We start from the raw sequence: 24,546 nt of genomic DNA on the forward strand, positions 1-24,546 counted from the left end.
TACAACTTCATCACCTAAGGAAAGGGAGCGCGGCCAAGCCGTGGATGTGTCCGGCCGCCCCGGCGAGCAGCGCTAAGCTGCTGCAGCTGTGCTCATCCCGCGGAGCCAAATCTGTTCATAATCAGAATCGGCATCGGCTCGGCATGGTGAGGTCCTCACTCCATTCGCAGTTAACTCTTCTTTTAAGCCCTTGGCATGGACTTTAAAACCTTTTAATAGCTGGAAGCGGCCAAGTTTCTTGTTAGGGGCCTGTGTCTCAACTAATTTCCAGAGACTCAACTTGTTAGCTGCCAAATGGGAGAGCAGCCAGCGGCCGGAGCCCGAGCCAAGTCCTGAACGCTAATGGAAATGATGCAGGCGAGCTGTGCAACCTTCATAGAAGAGGGACCTGGTGCAACAATGTATATAAATAATCCGCAGTGACATCATCATCCTCCTACAGGAAGAATCCACAGTCTGGGATTGATTAGTTGGGCCTAATATAGTAACACTATATCATGCAGACTGAAACCTGCATCTGGCCGGTCGGTGTCGGGAGATTAGACATATTATCAGCTTCTATTACATACTGACTGCTAACAAGCCATCAAGTCACCTGAGGATCCAGAAGAAGAGCTCCAGTGCAAAATCTGTGCCAGGACTGACCCATCCCAAGGACTGTCAAATTATACTCCAGAGCGGCAATCACAGTTCAGCTGGCAGCAATTGGAATCAGCATTATTCTTACAAGTTTGTGCAGATACTGAATGAAAAAGGAGTAGTGAGTGAGAAGGCTAGGTTCACTCTGCGTTTCTGTTTAAAGTGACTCTGTACCCACAATCTAACCCCCCCCAAACCACTTGTGCCGTCAATTAGCTGCTTTTAATCCAAGATCTGTCCTGGGTTCCGTTCGGCAGGTGATGCTGTTATTGTCCAAAAAAACAACTTTTAAACTTGCAGCCCCGTGCCCAATGGCCGGGGCTTAAATTATGTGTGCCCTAACCTTGCACCACCCCTCCGTCCCTCCTCCCCACCCTCCTCATCATTAGGAATGCCACTGGCAGGATTTTTCCTATTCCAGTGAACACTACACAGGTGTCTTAACAATCCAGGCCATGTGCAGTGTTCACATAGCTGATGAATAGTAGAATACCTGCCTGGGGCATTCCTTATGATGAAGAGGGAGGGTAGGAGGGACAGAGAGGTTGTGCCAGCCTAATGCACAGACATTCTAGGCCACGCCAGTTTGACACAGGGCTGCAAGTTTGAAAGTTGTTTTTTAGGACAATAACTGTATCAGCTGCCGAACGGACCCCAGGACGGATCTTGGCTTAAAAGCAGGTACCCGAAGGTACAAGCAGTTTGGGGGTGGGCAAATTGTGGGTACAGAGTCACTTTAAAGGGAGATCTCCCCCAAGAGCTAAAAAAAGAGAAGTTCCCTAAACTATTTTGAGCTGTCTCCTGTCTGTTATAAGTTTTTCTAAAAGCCGGTCTATATCCAAGATGGCGCCAGCCAGTAAGCTACATCTGCCAGCATGCAATGCACCTCAGAGCCAACCGCCAAGTATCTATCTCATCTTGTAGTATCTGCCCATCGCTGGTCACTCTGCTTCTCTTTTAGGCCAGTTTTGCACGTACAGGATTGCAGCGTATTTCACACTGCAAGTTCCGCAGTGACATCCGCTGTGAAGTCGCTGGGGCAGGAAAGCACACTGATTGGCTGAGCGCGGCACCAGGGAGTTGGGAGCCTGAGCAGCAAACAGGAGCACGGCCAGGTAATGTATTAGCCAGGCAGGACTGGGTTAAGTTGGACAGGGCTTTACATGCTGGCAAGGGAATGAAAAATCCAGTATGTAAACCCATAGAAAATTACATGACACAGGGTCACAGTGTATTTCTTGTACGTGTGAAACTGGCCTTACACTGTAAACAAAATATCTATGTTATCTATCTATCTATCTATCTATCTATCTATCTATCTATCTAAGAAATTCAAAGTGAATGCAGCACTCGTGTAGCGATGAATGTGGTGCCAAGCGGTATATACCAGTGACCACCCGGTATAAGTTATATAAATCAGAAGAATACCGCAGCACTCATGGGATAGAATTCAACACAACGTGTTTATTTCCCCAAACCGCGACGTTTCGCTCTCCACACTGAGAGCTTTTTCAAGCAGTCACTGCTTGAAAAAGCTCTCAGTGTGGAGAGCGAAACGTCGCGGTTTGGGGAAATAAACACGTTGTGTTGAATTCTATCCCATGAGTGCTGCGGTATTCTTCTGATTTATCTATCTATCTATCTATCTCCTGTCTGTCTATCCATCAACATACATAGATTAGAAAGAGAGAGACAGATGAAACAACTGTGGTTCCTTTTCCCTATACTGCTCAGGAGGCTGTCATTGTTTTGTTTGCCCACCCCATGGCCAGTTGCTCACGGATTGGTGTGATGTCAGTGGTGGGCGGGGTTAATACAGGATGTAACTCAGGATCAGTACAGGATAAGTAATGTAATGTATGTACACAGTAACCCCACCAGCAGAATAGTGAGTGCAGCTCTGGGGTATAATATGTAAATGGAGAAATGTTGCTGATAGTCAGGGTGGTTTCTCCTCTATGAGTCTCTGGTTGTGGGATCTTTCTGTTCTCTTTGTTGCTGTTCTTGGCAATCACACAGCGGTAAATGGTGGCGATTCATTTAAAGGAAATCATCTGCCTACTTTGTTGCTATGGAGATGAAGTGGTTTACAGTAACAATTGCTTCAAGGTGTCTGTCAAGTTACGTTTCTTCTCGGGCTCCAGATCAAATAATAGAAGATTCCAGATGTCGAGGATTGAAGGAGCTGGACGCAGTCACCAGCACTAATGGTAGATGGACGGGATCCTGCCCGGACTGGTGGTATAATGGGGGGGCAGGTGTCAGCGTCTTCCTAGATCATATTACAACTCCGCTTCCTGAATAAAATACATTGTATGTCCAACCTGCCGGAAAGTGTGGACAACGGCCAAAGGCCCTGCGGAGACCTACCTGAGGATGTCTCCAACTGTCAGGAGCGGACCAGATGGTTTCCATCAATGGAAGTTTCCAGAAGGACATTTTTAGACTTACAGGAAGAAAATAAAAGGCTGAGCCAGGTAGTAGTTTGCTGGAGAAGACCCCACACTTTTTGACTGGCTTCTGTTCCAGTGACGCCATGCTATTAAACCTATCACTGCGGATCTAATGGGCAGAAGTAACACGAAGCTTTGGCGCAAAGTCTGGAACGGGGTGGGATTCCTTATACGACTGTCTCCTAGTGAGTGAGAAGAGATCTACGATACCCTGTGCACCATGGAGAGGCCTTCTGCTTCCCATATACAGTGGTGCCTTGGATTACCAGCATAATTCGTTCCAGGGATCGTGCTTGTAATCCAAATCCACTCTTAAACCAAAGCAAATTTTCCCATTAAAAATCATAGAAATGCAGACAATTGGTTCCACACCTCAAAAATAATGATTTATTATTCTGAATAACATGTAAAACAGATGAAACAAACCTTCAGAAACAGCAGAATATGTGATATGATAAGTTACTGTACAGTAATGGAGAGGATGGAAAACACAAGGGCGGATAGAGACTGCAGGGAGCATGAAGGAATGAGCAGGGCAGATGTGGGCACATACATGCAGCACTCTCTGTCCGGGGAGAGAGGGGTTACAGCTATGGAGGGATTACCTCCACAGTCCTGTCCCCTGATGTAAGCCCCAGCCTGTAGTGGATCTGCTATGATTTGGAAGGTGAGTGGTCAGAGTACAGTGCTGTAGACCCCGCTATGCAGACCATGCCCCTCCCCCGCTCGGCCTCCCACCCAGTACAGGGAGCTCTTAAACCAAAGCAATGCTCTTAAACCAAGTCACAATTTTGAAAAACTGTGAGCTCTTAAACTAAAATGCTCTTAAACCAAGTTACTCTTAAACCAAGGTACCACTGGACATCATACTCACCTTTATGTGCTCCACCACATGTGCTGCTTTGTGTCCTGATTTTCTGTTCTCAAAGGAAATCTGTCACTAGGTATATGCTGCCTTAAATGAAGACAGCTTAAAGACAATGTACTATTAGACTAGTAAAAATGAGCCATACATACTGTCCTGTCGGCGCTGCAGTGTACTGCCCGGTCCTGTGGAGCTTTCTTCATTCCGTCGCCCGTTTCCCGTTATTTCCGCCGATATATGTGTATGCTAATTAGCCGCCCTGAAGCACAGGAGGCCGGCCCGGCGCCTGAAATTCCACCTCCTCTCCGCCCCCCTTGGTGACGCGCCGTTCTCAGGTTACACTGGCACGCCTCCAATGCTAATTGCCCGCCTCCTGTCTTCTGCCCGGCTGCAGCGTCCCCACAACCGTGCCACTGCAACCTAGGGAGCACCGATCCGGCCTCCTGTGCTTCAGGGCGGCTAATTAGCATATACATATATCGGCGGTAATAACGGGAACCCGGCGGTGGAATGAAAAAGGCTCCACAGGACCAAACAGTACACTGCAGCGCCGACAGGACAGTATGTATGGCTCATTTTTACTAGTCTATTGGTACATTACTTCTCATGAATATCCAGGTCTACTGGGCTCCTGCACATAATGGAGAAAACTACTTATTGTCCATGTTATTCAGGGGGATATCTCTGGATCAGCTGCACAGAACTTTGTAAGTGATACATCATCCTGTTCAGCTTCTTTGTCACTGGTTTATGCTACACTGAGATAGGACGGGATAAACCTACTGACACAGTCTCTTTAAAGTGTACCTGTCCAGATAGATAGATTTGATAGATGAACACTTCAGGTGACAGGTGATGTGTCACTGCTGTTATCGGGCCCCAGAGGGCCAACCCAATGGTGCACAGGTCTGGGATGGGACCAGAGGTGGCCTGTTTGCCAGCAGTACTCACACATGGACTTTCCTTCCCTGACTTCTCTGGCCATAGGACAGCACCTACTCTTCTCTGCTAGGCCCAAATACTGTGACATTGTGCTGGAGTGCTCCTTGCTGTACAGACTGGCTGTGTGCTGGGGATGATTTACAGAACAGCATTATAGATCACGTGTGTGTATGCTGCGGTGGTGGTGGGGTTATTAAATTACAAAAACATCATCATGGTCATCAACATGGTCTGAGCAGTAAACTTTTGCAGCTGATGATGATGACAATGTAGAGGGATGGGACAGGGCATTAAAGAGTCACTGTCGTATTTTTTTTTTTTTTTTGCAGAAATCAATAGTCCAGGCGATTTTAAGTACCTTTGTAATTGGGTTTATTAGGCAAAAATGCCATTATCTGCATTCAAAAAGACTTTCCCCAGCCCCCCCCCCCCTCCTCTTTTCCATTCACTGCAAATTATCAGGAAATTATGTCTTGTTGCATCAGACATGCCCCTGTCTGTTCTATGGAGAGGGGAGGGGTAGAAGGCAGGTTAGTCAGCAGCAAAGAGCAGAGAACAAAGGATTACACAGCGGGAGCTGTGTGAAAGCGAGGTCAGAGAGGTCAGTGCTGACTTCAGAGGAGATAGCCGGTGATGTAGCTGTAAATTAACTCTTTGTTGTCCTGTTTTGGTGCCTCATCTCCCTCCACCCCTCCCCTCTCTATAGAGAACAATGAAGACGGGGGGAGAGCTTCAAACTGCTTTCTCATGATAGTTTCTTAAAATTGCCTGTGCTATTCATTTCTGGAAAAAAATTAAACGACAGTGACACTTTAAAGCAAGGAAGTGGTACATCACAAAAGCAGCCCTGGTCTAAGCAATAAGCTGCTACCCAGAGCTTTATGGGTTGTCAGAGATAAAAATAAAGCATAGATTTACCTTTCAGGACTCTCTGGGAGAGGCCTATGGGCTCACAGATTTATGTACACTGTCCGGGTTCTGCTCCACCCTCACGTTCTGTGTTCTCGCTCTCTGTACTATTCTCTTGGTCTCTATAACATGCTGAGGAGGTCATTCGGCAGATGGAAGACTTTAGTCCCCTCTCTATGTATCACTGTTGTCTGTTACTAATATGGAAGTTGAAACTTAGATAGCCTGATAATAACCATGTTAGTAATACCACCCTCTCTACCGTATTGCTGTATACGTTGGAATATTTCTCATTCTGACTTTAGGCAAAGTTAAGCGACGTCCCCCCAAATATTATTGGCGGCCATATTGGTTGTCACCCAGAAATGTTGTATCTAACTTATCAACGACCCAATTTTTGAGGTGAATTCTCTCAGTACCTGTCCAGAATTAGTTCTTTGTCTTGCTGTGTCCATCTTGAAGCAGCGGTTCCTCTTTCTTCCCTCCGTGAGTATTTCGGAGGACAGAACTCACCTTTAGGCGACTGTACTTATTTTTAGAAAAAGCGGAAAAGTAACTTGTGGGTTATTCTTGGAAAGAGACCAAAATAAATGTGTAAGGAGCGTCTGATTATGGTGTGAGGGAGAGACGGGAGGCTGCTGGCCCGGTGGTGGTGGGATCTGAGGCAGCGCTGCCGGGCGAATCCAGAAGCTCCAGGGCCCGACCCAGGATCTGTAGCCGGGCCCCCATCTATGTCCTATAGATACAGGGCCAGTGTCTTAGGGGCCCCTCCAGCACAGGGGACCACACACAAGCACAAACTCTCATCCTCCATAGCTACACCTCTGCTGATGGTCCCCGGGGGAAGGATAATGTTACATGCAACCACCCAAAAGGGACAAATGTGAATGGGTTATACTATATGTGTGGCTCTTTTGGATCGGTATTATTTAGTATGGTATTGTAATTTAGATACTGTATGGCAGTCTCTGTGTTACAATTTGGGTACTGTATGGTGGTATTACTATAGTATGATAAACAGTGTTATCTAGGCATGGTATGGTGGTATTACTGTACTTTAGTATTCTATATAGTGTTATTATTTAGGTTTGGTATGGTGGTATTACTGTTCTTTAGTATTCTATATAGTGTTATTATTTAGGTTTGGTATGGTGGTATTACTGTTCTTTAGTATTCTATATAGAGTTATTATTTAGGTTTGGTATGGTGGTATTACTGTTCTTTAGTATTCTATATAGTGTTATTATTTAGGTTTGGTATGGTGGTATTACTGTTCTTTAGTATGCCATAGAGTGTTATTATTTGGGTACGGTATGGTGGTATTACGAATGATATAGTCTTATCTGGGAATGATATGTTGGTATTATGTTAGTATGATATAGTGTTATTATCTAGATGTGGTATGGTGGTATTATGTTAGTATAATATAAAGTGTTATTATCTGGGTGTGGTATGGGGGTATTACTGTACTTTAGTATGATATAACGTGTTATTTTCTGGGTGTGGTATGGGGGTATAACTTTGGTATGATACAGTGTTATTATCTGGGTACTGTATAATGGTGTTACTTTAAAATGATATAGAGTGTTATTATCTGGGTACTGTACAGTTGTATTGCTTAAGTATGATATAGTGTGTTGTTATGGGGGTGTGGTATGGTGGTATTGCTTTAGCATGATATATAGTGTTATTATCTGGGTACAATATGGTGGTGTTGCTTTAGTATTATATACAGTGTTTTTATGGGGGTACAGTATGGTGGTGTTGCTTTAGTATGATATAGAATGTTATGATCTGGGTACTGTATGGTGGTATTGTAGTATGATATAGAGTTTTAGTATCTGGGTACGGTATAGTGGTATTATGTTAGCATGATATAGTGTTATTATCTGGGTGTGGTATGGTGGTATTATGTTAGTATGATATAGTTTTATTATCTAGGTGTTGTATTATATTAGTATAAAATAGTGTTATTATCTGGGTACGGTATGGTGGTATTATGTTAGTATGATATAGTGTTATTATCTGGGAACGGTATGGTGGTATTATGTTAGTATGATATAGAGTGTTATTTTCTGGGTACTGTATACTTTAGCTGTACAATTTTCACGTATCTTGGTTTACTTGAGCTCTGATGAAATGAGGGATGGTTTTCATTGAATGTTTGGCTCGCGACCTCTGCAGATCTTGGTCCAGTTCTGGTTATTATGAGGACTTCTCCCTTTATAATTGGGAGCGATTTGGTTGTGGAGCCATAAAATGAAATTCCTTGCGGCTACTATGTGGATAATCTGGAGAATATTGGAGGTTTTATGAGCATCGAACTGGAGATAAATTCTGGATGGCGTCCAGTGAGGCTTCCACTCGTGAAGTCATAAACAGGATGTAATATACTATATTATACAATATTACACAACACGATACAATACATAACAATATACAATACAACACAATACATAATAATATAACATAATAAAACAATGTACAACATACCATATACGCTAAACGTCCCCCTTCTTCCCTATCTTACTACAAGACTACTCTGTCTGTGTTCAGCCTGCAATGTCATTGTCCCAACTTCTCCGGCAGGTTTGTGACCAGGTTCATCGAGCTGGACGGACTGACGTGCCTCCTAAATTTTCTGAAGAGCATGGATTACGACACGTCGGAGAGCCGCATACACACATCCGTTATAGGATGTATCAAGGCTCTGATGAACAACTCCCAGGGACGAGCTCACGTGCTGGCGCATCCTGAGAGCATCAACATCATCTCCCAGAGTTTACGGACTGAGAACATCAAAACCAAGATCGCCGTCCTGGAGATACTGGGAGCCGTCTGTCTGGTACCAGATGGGCATAAGAAAGTGCTACAAGCCATGCTGCACTACCAGGTGTACGCTGCCGAACGTACACGATTCCAGGTAAGAACCACGGAGGCGAATGCCGTGTAAATTCACGGCCGGACTCATTGGATAGTACAATCTATGTTCAATTCTAATCTATAGAAAGAAAATAACTAGGTTTCCTTAGTGTGGCAATATTAGAGACACTCACCCCCTCCCTGTATTGTGTGTATAAGTAACGCAGCAGAGTGTGTGTGCGCTTTATGGCAGCTGCAATGAAGGAGGAGTTTAACAAGTTGTACAGCATTAGAAAAACCTGGTCACTTTTTTCTTAAACAGCGCCACACTATAGGTTATGTCTGGTATTGCAGCTGTGCTTCAGTACACAACCTGCGGTGGCAGTGTTTTTGGAGACAGCAGTCGTCTTTAAAGGGGTACTCCAGCAAAAAAAATGTATATTTCAAATCAACTGATTTCAGAAATTTATACAGATTTGTAATTTACTTCTATTTAAAAATCTCCAGTCTTCCAGGATTAATCAGCTGCTGTATCTCCTGCAGGAAATGGTGTTTCCAGTCTGACACAGTGCTCTCTGCTGCTACCTCTGTCCATGTCAGGAACTGTCCAGAGCAGTAACAAATCCCCATAGAAAACCTCTTCTGCGCTGAACAGTTCCTGACATGGACAGAGGTGGCAGCAGAGAGCACTGTGTCAGACTCGTAAAAATACACTACTTCCTGCAGGGCATACATCAGTTGAAGTACTGGAAGACACGAGATTTTCTAATAGAAGTTAATTACAAATCTATATAACTTTCTGACACCAGATAATTTGAAAGAAAATTTCTTTCGCCAGAGTAGCCATTTAATTGTCTAATCTTCTACAGAGAAATGGCGTATATGAAGTACAAAGCCTCTTGCAGAGACCAGCGACTGACAGACTGTCACTATACAGAACATGATCTGTGTATATTGTAGTGGTACAATAGAGCTGTCAGCAACATCCTTGTCTTGTAATAATGAGGAGGTGACTCTGCTCATCTTGTCCCAGTCTATACAGTAAAGCTATACTATACAGAACATGATTGTGTATATTGTGATGGTACAGTAAAGCTGTTAGTAACATCTAGGTCCTGTAATAATAATGAGCTGACTCTGCTCATCTTGTCCCAGTCTATACAGTAAAGCTATACAATACAGAACATGATCGGTGTATATTGTAGTGGCTCAGTAAAGCTGTCAGTAACATCTAGGTCCTGTAATAATAAGGAGGTGACTCTGCTCATCTTGTCCCAGTCTATACAGTAAAGCTGACGAGTTAGCAAGCTGTAAGAAAGCAGTAAATGACAGCTTAGAGATGCAATATTATAAGATTTTAACGTATATTTTCAAACAAAGAAAAAAGCTGATGAAGCTTTACTGGAATTAATTCTTCTTGCATTATGTTCCCAAATGACTCCCATGACTACTGGCACAGGCGATATAGAAATACATTTTTGGGGCTGATGGAGCGATAAATAATGAGTTTCAGGTCGGCCCGGTCCCCACAGCTATGGCTGCAATGCTGCGGTTTTCACACAGCGTGTAGATTTATGACACCGGAATAATTATTTGCTGCTAGTTTGCTGAATGGCGGATTCTGTGCTGGAAGCGCTGTGTGTGTGTGTTGGACGCCATCGCCATACGTCTTACTTCTTATATGATGTTGTATTAATTATTGCTGAAATAACAGCTGCTTCTGGGCAGCGTCCTCTGCCGCGTGGTGTCTTACAGCTGCTATGAATTACGCTGCTTATGTTATGCTGCGATATGGGTCGGGCAGGAATTCTAGGACCTTGACTAATACAACTGATATATGCACAGCTGGTCCGGGGGACCGCTCTATATACTGGTATTATGTGCCGACAGCCGCACCTGAGGGAAACAAGAATGTTCTGTATGCTGGGGCACTGCACTGTTATGTTAGTTGGTTTTTATCTTAGTTTTTATGTAGCTTTTATTTTATAAGATAACGGGTTTACACACGTCTCCACAATGTTCCTCAGGCAAACCCTAAAAAATTTGGCCTTTCGTTGTTTGAGGTCATTTAAGGGATAAGGTGGACCCATTCTTGGTGATCTAGAATAGTAAAGGGGCAATGGTGGTCTAGGGTAGGGTGGTGTCCCACCACGGGTGTTGTATATGCACCCCAGTGAGTCGTTCACTCAGGTAAATCAGTGGGAAATGAAGTACCTTGTTTTCCCCACTACTGTCTCTATGTCCTATACACAGCTGAAGAGTAATGGGTTAACTGTTTATGCCATGTGTTATACCATGTGTTGTATGCTGACCAGTTACAGGTGCTCTTCTTTCTTGTCCTATCCTATCCAGCCTCTCTCTCTCTCACACACACTCACTCACAGGAAGATTTAGACTAGCTCCTGTAGGAGGATTTAGTTCCATGTGGGAGGAAGTGAGGAGTTCAGACTAGTCTTCCAGTATGAACAGATGTGTGAGAAGCTAGCTCTTAGAGAGACTCTCTATACAAGCAACCACTACTGTTATGCAGTGATAAGCTCCACATAGGGGAGAGAAGCTACCTAGGATAACCCTTGCCCACTCCAGGAACCTTTCGAAAATGTGCAGGGCGGTCTCCTGAAACAAGAGGAACCGACCCCAGTAGGACAAAGCTACCAAAAATAGGTCTACGTATCCTACTGTGCAATGCAAGTCGGCAAGTCTTGGAAGTCGGCTACACCCAGATAACAGATGATTGGGGCTCGTGATACCCAACTAGGACGGGTTTATCTTTTCCCCCTCTCTGCGGGTAGCGTTACCGAATCCCCGGTGGGTTTGCTACCACTCTAAGTTGCCCTCACAAGTGCCCAAGGGACCCGCAACACACCCGGAGGTTACCGACCATTTGGGGACATAAACCGGCCAAAACAGGTACCAACATTACACTGGCGTCACTGGAGTGTCAGCGGAATGATTCCTAGTGATCTAGAACAGTAAATGGGTCAATGGAGCCTCCTCTAGTGATTTAGAGCAGTGAGGGGGATATTGGAGACATCCTGGTGATCTGGAGCAATAAGGGTGATAATGGAGACTGCTTTATGTGGCTGCTGTACTTGGCTGCTGTACATAGCCTATGTACATGATTGCTGTATGTGTCCTGCTGTATACGGATGCTGTATGTGGCTGCTGTAAATAAAGAATAAAATCATAGACAATAATAACAAAGATGTCCAAGTATCGGTCACGAATGAGATCTCCCAAACAGACCTGAAAACTATTCCTGGCTTGTTGTGTAGCTCGCCTGCAGCTCTCCAGGAGAAACAGCCCCAGCTCATTACCCTCATCCTCCGATAACAAGACGCAGCCGCACAGCCGGAGGCGACTGGAGCCAAAGAGGAGAGATCCAATAACGGAGAGTGGAAAAATATATATATATATATTACACCTCACGAAGGAGAGTGTGTTGGTCCTTTTATACAGAACGATTATTGTTCAAATATGCCCAATCACATTGCGTGATTATTGGCTTGTGTAGGTAAGGCTAACCATCAAGCCACGGGCAAGAAAACGGTAATCGTGATATTTCAACATGTTATCAAATCGTCGCTGGTCGATCGCTGATAGTTTGCAGCTCGCATCCTCTTTCACAGATTCAGCCTGCTGTGTGGGTTGTGGCCTTAATGGGATCTTAAAGCGATCGTGAAAACAAGTTTTTTTGAACGATTTATCTCTATGTCTAAATGCATCGGCATAAAAAGCTAAATTGTTAAACGATTGATTGAGCGATTTGTTGCTCCATGTAAAAGGACCATTAGACATGTCACATCCGAGACATCTGCACTGTGCTGAGGAGGGACGTCACCTCCGAGACATCTGCACTGTGCTGAGGAGGGACGTCACCTCCGAGACATCTGCACTGTGCTGAGGAGGGACGTCACCTCCGAGACATCTGCACTGTGCTGAGGAGGGACGTCACCTCCGAGACATCTGCACTGTGCTGAGGAGGGACGTCACCTCCGAGACATCTGCACTGTGCTGAGGAGGGACGTCACCTCCGAGACATCTGCACTGTGCTGAGGAGGGACGTCACATCCGAGACATCTGCACTGTGCTGAGGAGGGACGTCACATCCGAGACATCTGCACTGTGCTGAGGAGGGACGTCGCCTCCGAGACATCTGCACTGTGCTGAGGAGGGACGTCGCATCCGAGACATCTGCACTGTGCTGAGGAGGGACGTCGCATCCGAGACATCTGCACTGTGCTGAGGAGGGACGTCACATCCGAGACATCTGCACTGTGCTGAGGAGGGACGTCACATCCGAGACATCTGCACTGTGCTGAGGAGGGACGTCGCATCCGAGACATCTGCACTGTGCTGAGGAGGGACGTCGCATCCGAGACATCTGCACTGTGCTGAGGAGGGACGTCGCATCCGAGACATCTGCACTGTGCTGAGGAGGGACGTCGCATCCGAGACATCTGCACTGTGCTGAGGAGGGACGTCGCATCCGAGACATCTGCACTGTGCTGAGGAGGGACGTCGCATCTGAGACATCTGCACTGTGCTGAGGAGGGACTGTCGCTGTCCTTAGGACGATACTGAGGGTCTGGCTCGGAGCACAGCTTGTGTATGTCTGTAGAGTGTTGGCTGCCAATTGTATGGTGATCACTTCTATGGGAATATAGCCAGCCCAACGCTGTCAGGGATTGATAGGAGTTGTAGTTTTTTAATAGCTGGAGAGCTACAGGTTGAGGACCACCGCTCTACATGTTGCAGAAGACAGTGACAATCTCACAGGGCTGTTTGGGGTGGTCACAAGTAAAATCCAATGAAAAGTTGGAGGATGGAAGGAATATGCATCCTATAGATGTCCTGATGATGCTCAGGTCTTGTGATAGAACGTCACCTCTAAATCCCACAGCTTCTTATGGCTGTGACTTCTCTGTGTAGTCAGGAGATCCTAGAGGTTTATGGTTCTGCAGTCTGGATGCAGCTTTAGGTGTGACTAGAGTATAAGACATGCAGTATATAACACCATATAACTATATATTATCATATAGTATAAGACACCATATATCATCATATAGTATAAGGCTACAATCACACAATGTATATTTTCGTAAAACCACGGCCATGTACTGTACAACGGCCGTGATTATTATGAAAATATACGTTACCTTCCAGTCTATGGGATTCTGGCCGGAGCGTATAGACATAGTATACGCTCCAGCCAAGATCCCTAGCGGCGCTGAAAACAACTGACATGTCAGTTTTCTGCGGCCGCTATTTATTGAATAGCGGCCACAGAAAACCCTGTCAGTGCACACTATGGAGCGAACGGCTGTGGCCGCAAGCTCCCTAGTGTGCTGTGGGGAGTTCTGATGCGGGCGCGCACGGATGCATCCGCATCAGAACTCTGCGGGGCTAAAGATCATCCGGCCAGTACTACATTAATGGCCGGGATGATCTTTTCAGAGATCGGCTGTTCCGTGACCCGGCCAGGTCACGGAACGGCCGGTCTCTTACAGCGTCTGCACATGGCCTAAGACACCATTTAACTATATAGTATCGTGCAGTATAAGACACCATATAACATTATGTAGTATAAGACACCATATAACTATATAGTATAAAACACCATTTAACTATATAGTATCGTGCAGTATAAGACACCATATAACTATATAGTATAAGACACCATATAACATTGCGATGCCCTGGCCCCTGGGGGCCACTTCCGCAGTGCTGGTGTTATGAGCGGGCAATGACCGGGGCAGCTGCAGGGGTTATACTTGTCACGGTATAGGCCTGAGGGCAGCACAGCTGTAGGGCCGGTCTGTGGAATCTGCGGGTGATGATGGGCATGCGATTCTTCGCTGCACTTAGTCAGGGCACCAGTTAGTGGACACCAATGCCAGGGTTCAGTAACAGCGGTTTTATTATAGAAAAGGTAACTAGTAGCAACAGTTCTGTCCGGATGCAACCGGGTATATAGCAGGCTTTGACAAATAAAGCAGGAGTGGTGCTGCATAGGCTGTGAGAATACGTGCCGGATGATGGGAGTAGGAGTATGAGAGAAATAGCGTTGCTGGGTGGATTAGCTTGAGAATAATACTTGCTGTGAATCCTTGCAGCGATGAGAGATAACGGAATGACACCCAGATGAGAGAGAAGAATCCGGACACTTGAGCAGGCAGATACAGCCGAAGACTTGAATACAGCAGCAGAATCAGTCACTCTTCTTATGGTGAAGAGGCTGCAGAGAAGAAGCCCAACTCCTCTGAGGCAGGAGAGGGACGACACACATCCTCCTTGCTTGGAAGCAGGGGGAAGACTCACTTGTTAGGAGGAAGTGGGAGGTCACATGGTTGCTCCTGGCCAGAACTAGTCGGCCATTGGAGGAACCATGGTTACAGGTCACGTGATCAACAGCCTTGCATACCACTGTACACTGTAATAATACACAGGAATACATGACAATACACATGAAAATGCACATTACCAGAGAATACTAGGAGGAAACCAGCAGCAGTTGCAGTGCAAACACTTACCGGAACAGGCATTGACACAGCAATAGAAATGGCCATAATAGGAGTAGTAGTCTGCATGTTCTGGGACACTGCAACATCATATAGTATAAGACACCATAAAGTATAAGACACCATATAACTATATAGTATAAAACACCATTTAACTATATAGTATCGTGCAGTATAAGACACCATATAACTATATAGTATAAGACACCATATAGTATAAGACACCATATAACTATATAGTATAAGACACCATATAACATCATATAGTATAAGACACCATAAAGTATAAGACACCATATAACTCTATAGTATAAGACACCATATAACACACTATAAATAATGAAATAAAAAGCAATCGGTTAAGGATTAGAGTCTGAAATGCGTAGACTGGCTTTGTGGGCTTGTGGAATATGGCTCCATCTGTGTGGTGCCCAGGGTGGGGTACAGATTGCCATCCCCTACAAGGCCAATCTATAAGGAACATTCTCTTCTGTTCCCTGGGGGAGTTGGAGGGATCAGGATTATTTGCAGGGATCTCTGCGGTTCCTTTCATCTGGGATCTTCTGGATGGTGAATAGTTCATGGACCGACAGTGATGTGTGAGGGACAGAATAGGAGCGGCCCAGGGGGAGGCAGACAGACGTGATCCCACACATGGTATCTGTAAGGTAAGGGATCATACGTGTGACCCCGGCGTGTGCCTGACATGTGGCTTCTATTTCACGCATTATGTCAGACAGTGGAGAGAACCTGAGAAGATGGACATCAGTAATCACAGGGAATGAGCGCCCACCCGCCACATGGTCCCTGGGGCTGGTGTTGGGGTCAGCTGGATTTAGAGAAGATGAACACATCTTTCCCAGCTCATCTTCATCACGATATCTATGGTCCCCCATGTGCTTGCTCCAGTCGTATTCTCCAGTCACATCCACAGCTGCATCAAGAATTCTTCCAGGTATATGGACTGATGTGGCTGCGCTGTTGTCTTGTATCGTGAGAGATGTATTGTACATATGTGATAGTCTACAGTAGCCTGCGGGTTTCAGAAGACTGATGGGATTTGTAGTTCTACATCAGCTGGAGAGCCACAGGACAGAGAACACTGATGGGAGTTGTAGTTCTACAACCGCTGGAGACACACAGGACAGAGAACACTGATGGGAGTTGTAGTTCTACAACCACTGGAGAGCCACAAGACAGAACACTGTTGGGAGTTGTAGTTTTGGAAGAGTTGGAGAGCCAAAGGTTGGGGATCACTTCTATAGATGAACGTTACATGGACGTTATTGGATTAGATACAGTAGCCCTGAGTGAGGCCACGTTCACACAACGAATGACACCGGCCGTTCTGTCACAGAACGGCCGGTGTCAGTGAAGATCATCCCGGCCAGTACTGCAGTACCAGCCGGATGAACTTCATTAATGTTGAATTGGGATGCGGGCGCACTCTGATGCGCCATAGCACACAATGGAGCCGCACTCTCCATTGTGAGAACTGACAGTTCTGTGCGGCCGCTATTCAGTGAATGTGTCAGTTTTTTGTGCGGCCACTAGGAATCCAAGCCGGAGTGTATACTATGGGAGAGATTTATCAAACATGGTGTATAGTGAAACTGGCTCAGTTGCCCCTAGCAACCAATCAGATTCCACCTTTCATTCCTCACAGACTCTTTGGAAAATGAAAGGTGGAATCTGATTGGTTGCTAGGGGCAACTGAGCCAGTTTCACTTTACACCATGTTTGATAAATCTTTTTTTTTTTTAATTATTCTTTAAAATTAATGTAATGTATCTTTTCTATTAATCACGGCCATTGTTGCAAATCGACAACAATGAACGCAATTAATTAAAAAAAAAATAAAAATGTTGTGTAAACGCGGCCTTATACTGATAATGTGTATCCAGATATAGGGGCCCCTGTAGTTATCTCTGTTAGCGTCGGGCTCCAGCAGGGGCCACATCTCTCCTGTGTGCTCATTGGTCTCCTCCACGTTCAGGACAGTCCCTAGTGACCGGCTGTAAAGCCGCTATGACAGCAGGCTGCGAGCCGCTCCAGGGATAAGGATGGATGGTGGGGGTTGTAATCTCTGTACATGGCTGAGGAACATGTCAGCACCGCATAAATAACCGATCATAAATATCCTGCTGCAGAGAGGGGCCCAGGCCTGTGATGTATGGAACCTGTGTAATATATAACGTTCCCATCACATCCCGTCATGTAAAGGAATCTCTACAATGTATGGAAATATCCACCATCCATCACCAGAGAAATATCTGCGGCTTCCCAGAGATCAGAACCAGAGCAGCAAAGTCACTGTACAGTGTGCACCCCCAGACCCGGACCCCCATAGCATATCTATATAGGAGCCATCCATCAGCCAGAACATATAAACCACCTGCCTACCCCTACTCCCCAATGGGAGCTCTGCTGTCAGCCATATTGGTTGTCACCCACCATCCCTGAAACCAGTTATAAACCTTTTACAATGTGATGACTGAAGGTCCTACATACCATATACCGCACATTTAATGGATGCCTCAGCCGCTATATCACAGCAGGAATTTCCATTTCACAATTGAGTCCATATGTCTGTCTCCACACATGACACACGGGACAGACACACGTGCTCCGGGATGATGGAACAGAATTCCTGTCAACTGCGGAAGACGGCGAAATATACTGATTATACCGCAATGGGTGTAAGGCTGAGATAACCCTATTACACTCATATGTATACCCAGGGGCCGCAACTGAGCCAAAACCAAAGGCTCAATATCACTGATACTCGAAAACTAGTATTATAATAATTATATTTCTGGATATAAGAGGCAGTATTATAGTAGTTATATTCTTGTATATAGGAGCAGGGCCGTATTTGTCACTAGGCACCCGTGGTCCGGTGCCTAGGGCGGCGCCCTGGGGGGGGCGGCACCCGCAGGGAACACTTTTTTTATTATTAAAAAAAAAAAACGTCCGTAGGCACCGGCCCACGGGTGCCTAGTCCGCGCCGGGGGGGGGGGGGGGGGAGGTGTGACGGAGCGGCCGGGAGCAGGCTGGTGGGCAGGCTGGTTCCCTCCCCCCATGCAGCGCCGAGGTCCGGGGTCCGGGGTGCGATGCAGGGGGTGAGCTTCCGGCACCTGCCTCTCACCTGCCCCTCAGCCTCTCACCTGCCCCTCAGCCTCTCACCTGCCCCCCAGCCTCTCCCCTGCTCCCCCCAGCCTCTCCACCTAACCATCAGCCTCTCCCCCCAAACCTCAGCCTCTCCCACTGCCCCCCAGCCTCTCCCCCTAACCCTCAGCCTCTCCCCTGGTCCCCAGCCTCTCCCCCCTGCATTCTCAGCCTCTCCCCTGCCCCTCAGCCTCTCACCTGCCCCCCCAGCCTCTCACCTGCCCCCCCAGCCTCTCACCTGCCCCTCAGCCTCTCCCCTGCCCCCCAGCCTCTCCCCTACCCCTCAGCCTCCCCCCTGCATTCTCAGCCTCTCCCCTGCCCCCCCAGCCTCTCACCTGCCCCCCCAGCCTCTCACCTGCCCCCCCAGCCTCTCACCTGCCCCCCAGCCTCTCACCTGCCCCCCAGCCTCTCACCTGCCCCTCAGCCTCTCACCTGCCCCCCAGCCTCTCACCTGCCCCTCAGCCTCTCCCCTGCCCCCCCAGCCTCTCACCTGCCCCTCAGCCTCCCCCCTGCATTCTCAGCCTCTCCCCTGCCCCCTCAGCCTCTCCCCTGCCCCCTCAGCCTCTCCCCTGCCCCCCCAGCCTCTCCCCTGCCCCCCCAGCCTCTCACCTGCCCCTCAGCCTCTCCCCTGCCCCCCAGCCTCTCCCCTGCCCCCCAGCCTCTCACCTGCCCCTCAGCCTCTCCCCTGCCCCCCAGCCTCTCACCTGCCCCTCAGCCTCCCCCCTGCATTCTTAGCCTCTCCCCTGCCCCCCCAGCCTCTCACCTGCCCCCCCAGCCTCTCACCTGCCCCCCCAGCCTCTCACCTGCCCCTCAGCCTCTCCCCTGCCCCCCAGCCTCTCACCTGCCCCCCAGCCTCTCACCTGCCCCTCAGCCTCTCACCTGCCCCCCAGCCTCTCACCTGCCCCTCAGCCTCTCCCCTGCCCCCCCAGCCTCTCACCTGCCCCTCAGCCTCCCCCCTGCATTCTCAGCCTCTCCCCTGCCCCCCCCAGCCCCTCCCCTGCCCCCGCAGCCTCTCCCCTGCCCCCCCAGCCTCTCACCTGCCCCCCCAGCCTCTCCCCTGCCCCCCAGCCTCTCACCTGCCCCCCAGCCTCTCACCTGCCCCTCAGCCTCTCCCCTGCCCCCCAGCCTCTCCACTGCTCCCCCCAGCCTCTCCACCTAACCATCAGCCTCTCCCCCCAAACCTCAGCCTCTCCCACTGCCCCCCAGCCTCTCCCCCTAACCCTCAGCCTCTCCCCTGGTCCCCAGCCTCTCCCCCCTGCATTCTCAGCCTCTCCCCTGCCCCCCCCAGCCTCTCACCTGCCCCCCCAGCCTCTCACCTGCCCCTCAGCCTCTCCCCTGCCCCCCAGCCTCTCACCTGCCCCCCAGCCTCTCACCTGCCCCTCAGCCTCTCACCTGCCCCCCAGCCTCTCACCTGCCCCTCAGCCTCTCCCCTGCCCCCCAGCCTCTCCCCTGCTCCCCTCAGCCTCTCCACCTAACCATCAGCCTCTCCCCCCAAACCTCAGCCTCTCCCACTGCCCCCCAGCCTCTCCCCCTAACCCTCAGCCTCTCCCCTGGTCCCCAGCCTCTCCCCCCTGCATTCTCAGCCTCTCCCCTGCCCCCCCAGCCTCTCACCTGCCCCCCCAGCCTCTCACCTGCCCCCCCAGCCTCTCACCTGCCTCCCAGCCTCTCACCTGCCCCCCAGCCTCTCACCTGCCCCTCAGCCTCTCCCCTGCCCCCCAGCCTCTCCCCTGCTCCCCCCAGCCTCTCCACCTAACCATCAGCCTCTCACCCCAAACCCCAGCCTCTCCCCTGCCCCCAGCCTCTCCCCTGCCCCCCAGCCTCTCCACCTAACCCCTTAGCCTCTCCACCTAACCCTCAGCCTCTCCTTGCCCCCCAGCCTCTCCTTGCCCCCCAGCCTCTCCCCTGCCCCCCCCCCCAGCCTCTCCCCTGCCCCCCCCCAGACTCTCCCCCTAACCCTCAGCCTCTCCCCTGGTCCCCAGCCTCTCCCCCCTGCATTCTCAGCCTCTTCCCTGACCCCAGCCTCTCTCCCCTGGTCCCCAACCTCTCCCCCCTGCATTCTCAGCCTCCCCCCTGCCCCCAGCCTCTCTCCCCTGCATTCTCAACTGCTCCCCAGCCTCCCAGCCCCTCCCCCTGACCCACAGCTTCTCCCTCTGACCCACAGCCTCTCCCCCTGAATCCCAGCTTCTTCCCTGCCCCCCTACCGCTCCCCCTGACCCCCAGCCTCTCCCCCTGAGCCCCAGCCTCCCCTGCCACCCTAGCTGCCCCTCCCTGCTGGTCCCCTGACCCCCAGCTGCTCTTCCTTTCCCCCAGCTGCTCTCCCTTTCCCCCAGCTGCTCTCCCTTTCCCCCAGCTGCTCTCCCTTTCCCCCAGCTGCCTCCCTTCCCCAGTCACCCCCAGTTGCCTCCCTTCCTCAGTCCCCCCCCCAGCTGCCTCCCTTGCCCTGTCACCCCTAGCTGCCTCCCTTCCCCTGTCACCCCCAGCTGCCCCCCTTCCCCAGTCCCCCTGTCGCCCCAGCTGCCTCCCTTTCCCAGTCACCCCCAGCTGCCTCCCTTTCCCAGCCCCCCCCAGCTGCCTCCCTTCCCCTGTCACCCCCAGCTGCCCCCCTTCCCCAGTCCCCCTGTCGCCCCAGCTGCCTCCCTTTCCCAGTCACCCCAAGCTGCCTCCCTTTCCCAGCCCCCCCCAGCTGCCTCCCTTCCCCAGTCACCCCCAGCTGCCCCTGCAGACAAGTTGTGGTCGGAGAAGTCTTCATGATGCTGCGCCAGATGGAGAAGAAAGCAAAAAGTTAGCGACGGCAATCGGAGAAGACGTCACCTGTGAGTCATTAGTAACTGCACTGTAATTACTTCTATAGTGTGCAGAGCCTGTGTACCATTGGGGTCTATAAGGGTCAGTTTATTGTTTGCGGTAGTGTACTGACACAGCCCTGCGGTCACTACAGTACACTAGTGCAAACTTTTTAACTAGGACCCAACTACAAGAGCTGCAGGCACTACAACTCCCAGCATATCCTGAGGGCTGCAGACTGTCAGTACTTGCTGGGAGTTGTAGTGCCTACAGCTCTTGTAGTTGGGTCCTAGGTGCATTATACACTGTATTCTTTGTGGCATATAAGAATACATAGATCTGTGGGGGCTCAGTGCAGGGAAGTGACCCCAGAACATCACTAATAGGGGATAGAACAAAAACATCTCCCCCTATCCCTATTAGTGATGTTCTGGGGTCACTTCCCTGCACTGAGCCCTCACAGATCTATGTATTCTGATCTCCCACGACGCCTCCAGGACCCAACTACAACAGCTGTAGGCACTACAACTCCCAGAACAGTCTGCAGCCCTCAGGATATGCTGGGAGTTGTAGTGCCTGCAGCTGCTGTAGTTGGGTCCTAGGTGCATCATACACTGGATGCTTTGTGGCATATAAGAATACATAGATCCGTGGAGGCTCAGTGTAGGGAAGTGACCCCAGAACATCACTAATAAGATATAGGGGGAGATGTTGTTGTTCTGTCCCCTATTAGTGATGTTCTGGGGTCACTTCCCTGCACTGAGCCCCCACAGATCTCTTTATTCTTATATGCCACAAAGCATTCAGTGTATAGGACCCAACTACAACAGCTGCAGGCACTACAACTCCCAGCATGTACTGACAGTCTGCAGCCCTCAGGATATGCTGGGAGTTGTAGTACAGTAGTACAATCCTATGATAACTGCCGCTGTAGACAGATGTATTACTGGACCTTCAGGGCTGATGGTTGTCACCCACAGATTGCAGCCACCAGGAGCCTCTGCACACAGTGATTTATTACAGGGTTGTCCTCTCAGAGACTACAACTCCCAGCATACCCTGAGAGCTGTATAAATGGAGGGTGTTCTGAGATTTGTCACAGATACAGATGAATTCAGGAAAGGAGCGGGTTCAGCATGTCGTGTCTCACTGGTTGTATATTGGTGGCTCCAGGTACCCCAGTCCAACACTGGACAGAACCAGTCCCCCGGCCTCCTTCCTTCCTCCATCATGTCTGTTTGATGAGAACAGCGGGCATCAAGCAGAGCGGCACCCAAGTGCCAGGGTATATACCATGCATGTACAGTAACGGCGCGGCGGGGGGGGGGGGGGGTGAGGGGGGGCGCCTCTGCGTGCAAAGTGCCTAGGGCAGCATGAACTCTAAATACAGGCCTGTATAGGAGCAGTATTATAGTAATTATATTCCTGTATATAGGAGCAGTATTATAATAATTATATTCCTGGATATAAGAGGCAGTATTATAGTAGTTATATAGTAGCACAGTGTGGACTTAGTGTAGGGACCCATGTGTATCAGATACCGGCACGAGGTACATGGGGCAGTGTGGCTTGATCAATTCATACACAAAATTCTGATGTGTTTTTTATTTAGCCTAGCGGCACTAGTATCAGCCATAGGTGTGAGGTGCAGCACTCTGTTTCTTCCCTGAACCGCATTTTGTTTCTCTCTTTTCTCCGTGTATTGCACTCCTCCTGGTGAGACCCACATGACCGCAATTAGCAGGAGACACCTGAGTGCACATGGTTTTAATCCCTCCTGTTTTCCATTCTGTTTGCTGCAGCTATGGTGAGCGCAATACCTCATCCAGACTTGTGCTGTTTGGGGGGCGACCTTCTCCGCCGGCGGTGCTGGCCGGGTTCTGGTGTGGTGTTTTTGGGTCTGGTCCTGTGGCATGGGGGTCGCAGGGCCGTCCCATGGCCCCCGTTCCCTGACTGTGCACGCCTGCGGGGTTGGTGGCCACTGACTGGCACGGTGTGGACTTAGTGTAGGGACCCATGTGTATCAGATACCGGCACGAGGTACATGGGGCAGGATGGCTTGATCAATTCATACACAAAATTCTGATGTGCTTTTTATTTAGCCTAGCGGCACTAGTATCAGCCATAGGTGTGAGGTGCAGCACTCTGTTTCTTCCCTGAACCGCATTATAGTAGTTATATTCTTGTATATAGGAGCTGTATTATAGTAATTATATTCCTGTATATAGGAGCAGTATTATAGTAGTTATGGTTCAGGGAAGAAAAATAGTGCTGCACCTCACACCTTTGGCTGATACTAGTGCCTCTCGGCTGCATAAAAAACATCAGAATTCTGTATGTGAATTGATCAAGCCACACTGCCCCGTGTACCTCGTGCAGGTATCTGATACACATGAGTCCCTACACTAAGTCCACACTGTGCCAGTCAGCGACCACCCCCACCGCAGGCGTGCACAGTCAGGGAAGGGAGGCCATGGAATGGTCCTGCAACCCCCATGCCACAGGACCAGACCCAAAAATGCCACACCAAAACCCAGCCAGCACCACCGGCGGAGAAAGCTGCCCCCAAACAGCACAAGTCTGGATAAGGTATTGCACTCACCATAGCTATCAAAGATAGAATGGGACAGACAGGAGGGATAAAAACCCTGCGGGGGTGGTCGCTGACTGGCACAGTGTGGACTTAGTGTAGGGACCCATGTGTATGGCTTGATCAATTCACATACAGAATTCTGATGTTTTTTATGCAGCCGAGAGGTACTAGTATGAGCCATAGGTGTGAGGTGCAGCACTCTTTTTCTTCCCTGAACCGTATGATAGTAGTTATATTCCTGTATATAGGAGCAGTATTATAGTAATTATATTCCTGTATATAGGAGCAGTATTATAGTAGTTATATTCTTGTATATCGGACCAGTATTATAGTAGTTATATTCTTGTATATTGGAGCAGTATTATAGTAGTTATACGAACTGGAGAGAGTGGAACGGCTGCACATCCCATCTATGGCTGATACTAATGCCGCTAGGCCTATATTAAAAATCAACACCAGAGTGTCTGTATATGAATTGATCAAGCCATATTGCCCCGTGTACCACCGCGCAGGTCCTCTGGTCCACACGGGTCCCTACGCTAACTCCACACCGTGTCGGTCAGCAACCGCCAACCCCGCAAAGCGTGCACGTGCAGGAAAGGGAGGCCCTGGAACGGCCCTGCAACCCCAATATCACAGGACCAGACCCAAAAAGCCCCACCAAATCCCAGCCAGCACCACCGGCGGGGAAGGCTGCCCCCAAACGACACAAGTATGGATATGGTATTACACTTACCATTGCTGCTCTCACAGAATGGGGAAGACATAGGGTCCAGACATGTGAGCACAGACATATCCTGCTAATTTTGG

General features: G+C 49.0%; 1 protein-coding gene across 5 annotated transcripts in view; it reads left to right on the forward strand.

Moving 5' to 3' along the window:
* DAAM2 (dishevelled associated activator of morphogenesis 2) overlaps nucleotides 1-24,546 on the forward strand; it is a 168,747-nt gene that overhangs the window by 89,988 nt on the left and 54,213 nt on the right. For all 5 annotated transcript variants that reach the window (XM_069954830.1, XM_069954834.1, XM_069954831.1 and 2 more), the window contains exon 6: nucleotides 8,398-8,731. In XM_069954830.1, the coding sequence (XP_069810931.1) occupies nucleotides 8,398-8,731 (334 nt within the window). The remainder of the gene's footprint in view (nucleotides 1-8,397; nucleotides 8,732-24,546) is intronic.

Source organism: Dendropsophus ebraccatus, chromosome 15 (genome assembly GCF_027789765.1).
Source record: "Dendropsophus ebraccatus isolate aDenEbr1 chromosome 15, aDenEbr1.pat, whole genome shotgun sequence".
Classification (NCBI taxonomy): Eukaryota; Metazoa; Chordata; class Amphibia; order Anura; family Hylidae; genus Dendropsophus; species Dendropsophus ebraccatus.